The sequence below is a fragment of the Bison bison genome, unplaced genomic scaffold (assembly GCF_000754665.1).
Source record: "Bison bison bison isolate TAMUID 2011002044 unplaced genomic scaffold, Bison_UMD1.0 scf7180017864238, whole genome shotgun sequence".
NCBI lineage: Eukaryota > Metazoa > Chordata > Mammalia > Artiodactyla > Bovidae > Bison > Bison bison.
In genome coordinates, this window is record NW_011494810.1 from 2621591 (window position 1) to 2622824 (window position 1234).

A 1234-nucleotide genomic window follows, 5' to 3' on the forward strand; every position below is an offset into this window, starting at 1 on the left:
CGGATTCCGGCCCAGCCACTTGTCAGAGTTCACACAGTAAACACATCGTTCCTCCACCACCATCAGCCGGGCGTGGTTGATGTTCCAGGTGAAGGTGGTCATGGTCTGGTTTTGTGGGTCCACAATAGAATCCTCCAGGATGTACACTGAGTGAGCAACATTGGCAGGAAACAGTCGCTCAGCCCAGCGGGGCATCCTGTTCGTCTTGGTCAGGAGTCGTCGGGACAGGAGCTTCTGGTCAGAGGTCACCTCTCGGTGCACTATGTCTTCCGTCAAGACATGTTTGCTGCAGGTGTCAGGGTGAAGGTCACCCTCAGGAGCCTGACCCTGGGAGACTGCCTGCTGAGGTTCCCATCTGGAGCCTCCACGCTCAGAATGGCCAGGCCCTTTCCCAAACTTTCAGAGTAAGCTGTGGTTGTGGCTCAGACCTAAACTGGAGCCCTTGAGCCTCTCCCAGGGCAAATTCCAACTCCCGCCCCCTCGCTGACCTGGATTCCTGGGCATTCCAGCAGGGATGGACCTCCAGATTTATTGCACCACTGGAGAGCAGTCAAGGGCAGAGAAGCAGGCAAGTGCTCAGACTTCCAACCCCAAGATCCCTCCCCAATTCCTGTGCTGCCTCCTCTTCCTGTCTCACCACACTGAGATGAGAGAACCTTAAGACTAGGGCTTCAAGTAATCCACTGCCCAGGCCCAGCCTCCTTCCAGTACCTTGCGGGCCTAGTCCGGCCGCTTATCCGATAGGGTTCTTCTGCCCTAAACATGGCCAGGCTCTGGAGATCCCCCCACTCGAAGTCGAGTCTTTCCCGGCCCCCAGACTCCGATCTCCAAACAGCGAGGTGGGAGGGTTGCTCTTCCCAGGACCACGTACCTATAGGGATTCGGGTACCGCTGCCAGAAGGCAGCGAACACTTGGTCCCAGGAACTCCGGAGCACGCTCTGGCCCAGGAAATACTTCACCATCGTCCCGGCCGGGGCGGGCTCAGCGCCCGAGCAGCATCAGGGGTGCGGAGCCCGAGGGGCACGCGGAGGCCGGGCTGGAGCTCGACGCTCAGCCGCCAGGCTAGCAGCAGATCAATCGCTACAGCGCCGCACCCAACCAGCCACCGCCGCCGCAGCCGCCGCCATGAGGAATTATCGGGCCGCGCGCCACTTCCGGCTCAGCAGTGAAGTACCCACCTCTTCCGGTGCCTGCCCACGTGACCCGAAGACCCCGCCCCCAAACTCTCCTTCC

The 1234-nt window shown here is 60.4% G+C and overlaps 1 protein-coding gene across 1 annotated transcript in view; it reads right to left on the reverse strand.

Moving 5' to 3' along the window:
• PRELID1 (PRELI domain containing 1) overlaps nucleotides 1–1205 on the reverse strand; it is a 3767-nt gene extending 2562 nt beyond the window's left edge. Inside the window, exons 1-2 of the mRNA XM_010846562.1 lie at nucleotides 872–1205; nucleotides 61–286 (exon numbers count right to left, since the gene is read on the reverse strand). Coding sequence (XP_010844864.1) covers nucleotides 61–286; nucleotides 872–963 — 318 coding nt within the window. The 5' untranslated portion in view covers nucleotides 964–1205. The remainder of the gene's footprint in view (nucleotides 1–60; nucleotides 287–871) is intronic.
• Between the last annotated feature and the right edge of the window lie 29 nt (nucleotides 1206–1234).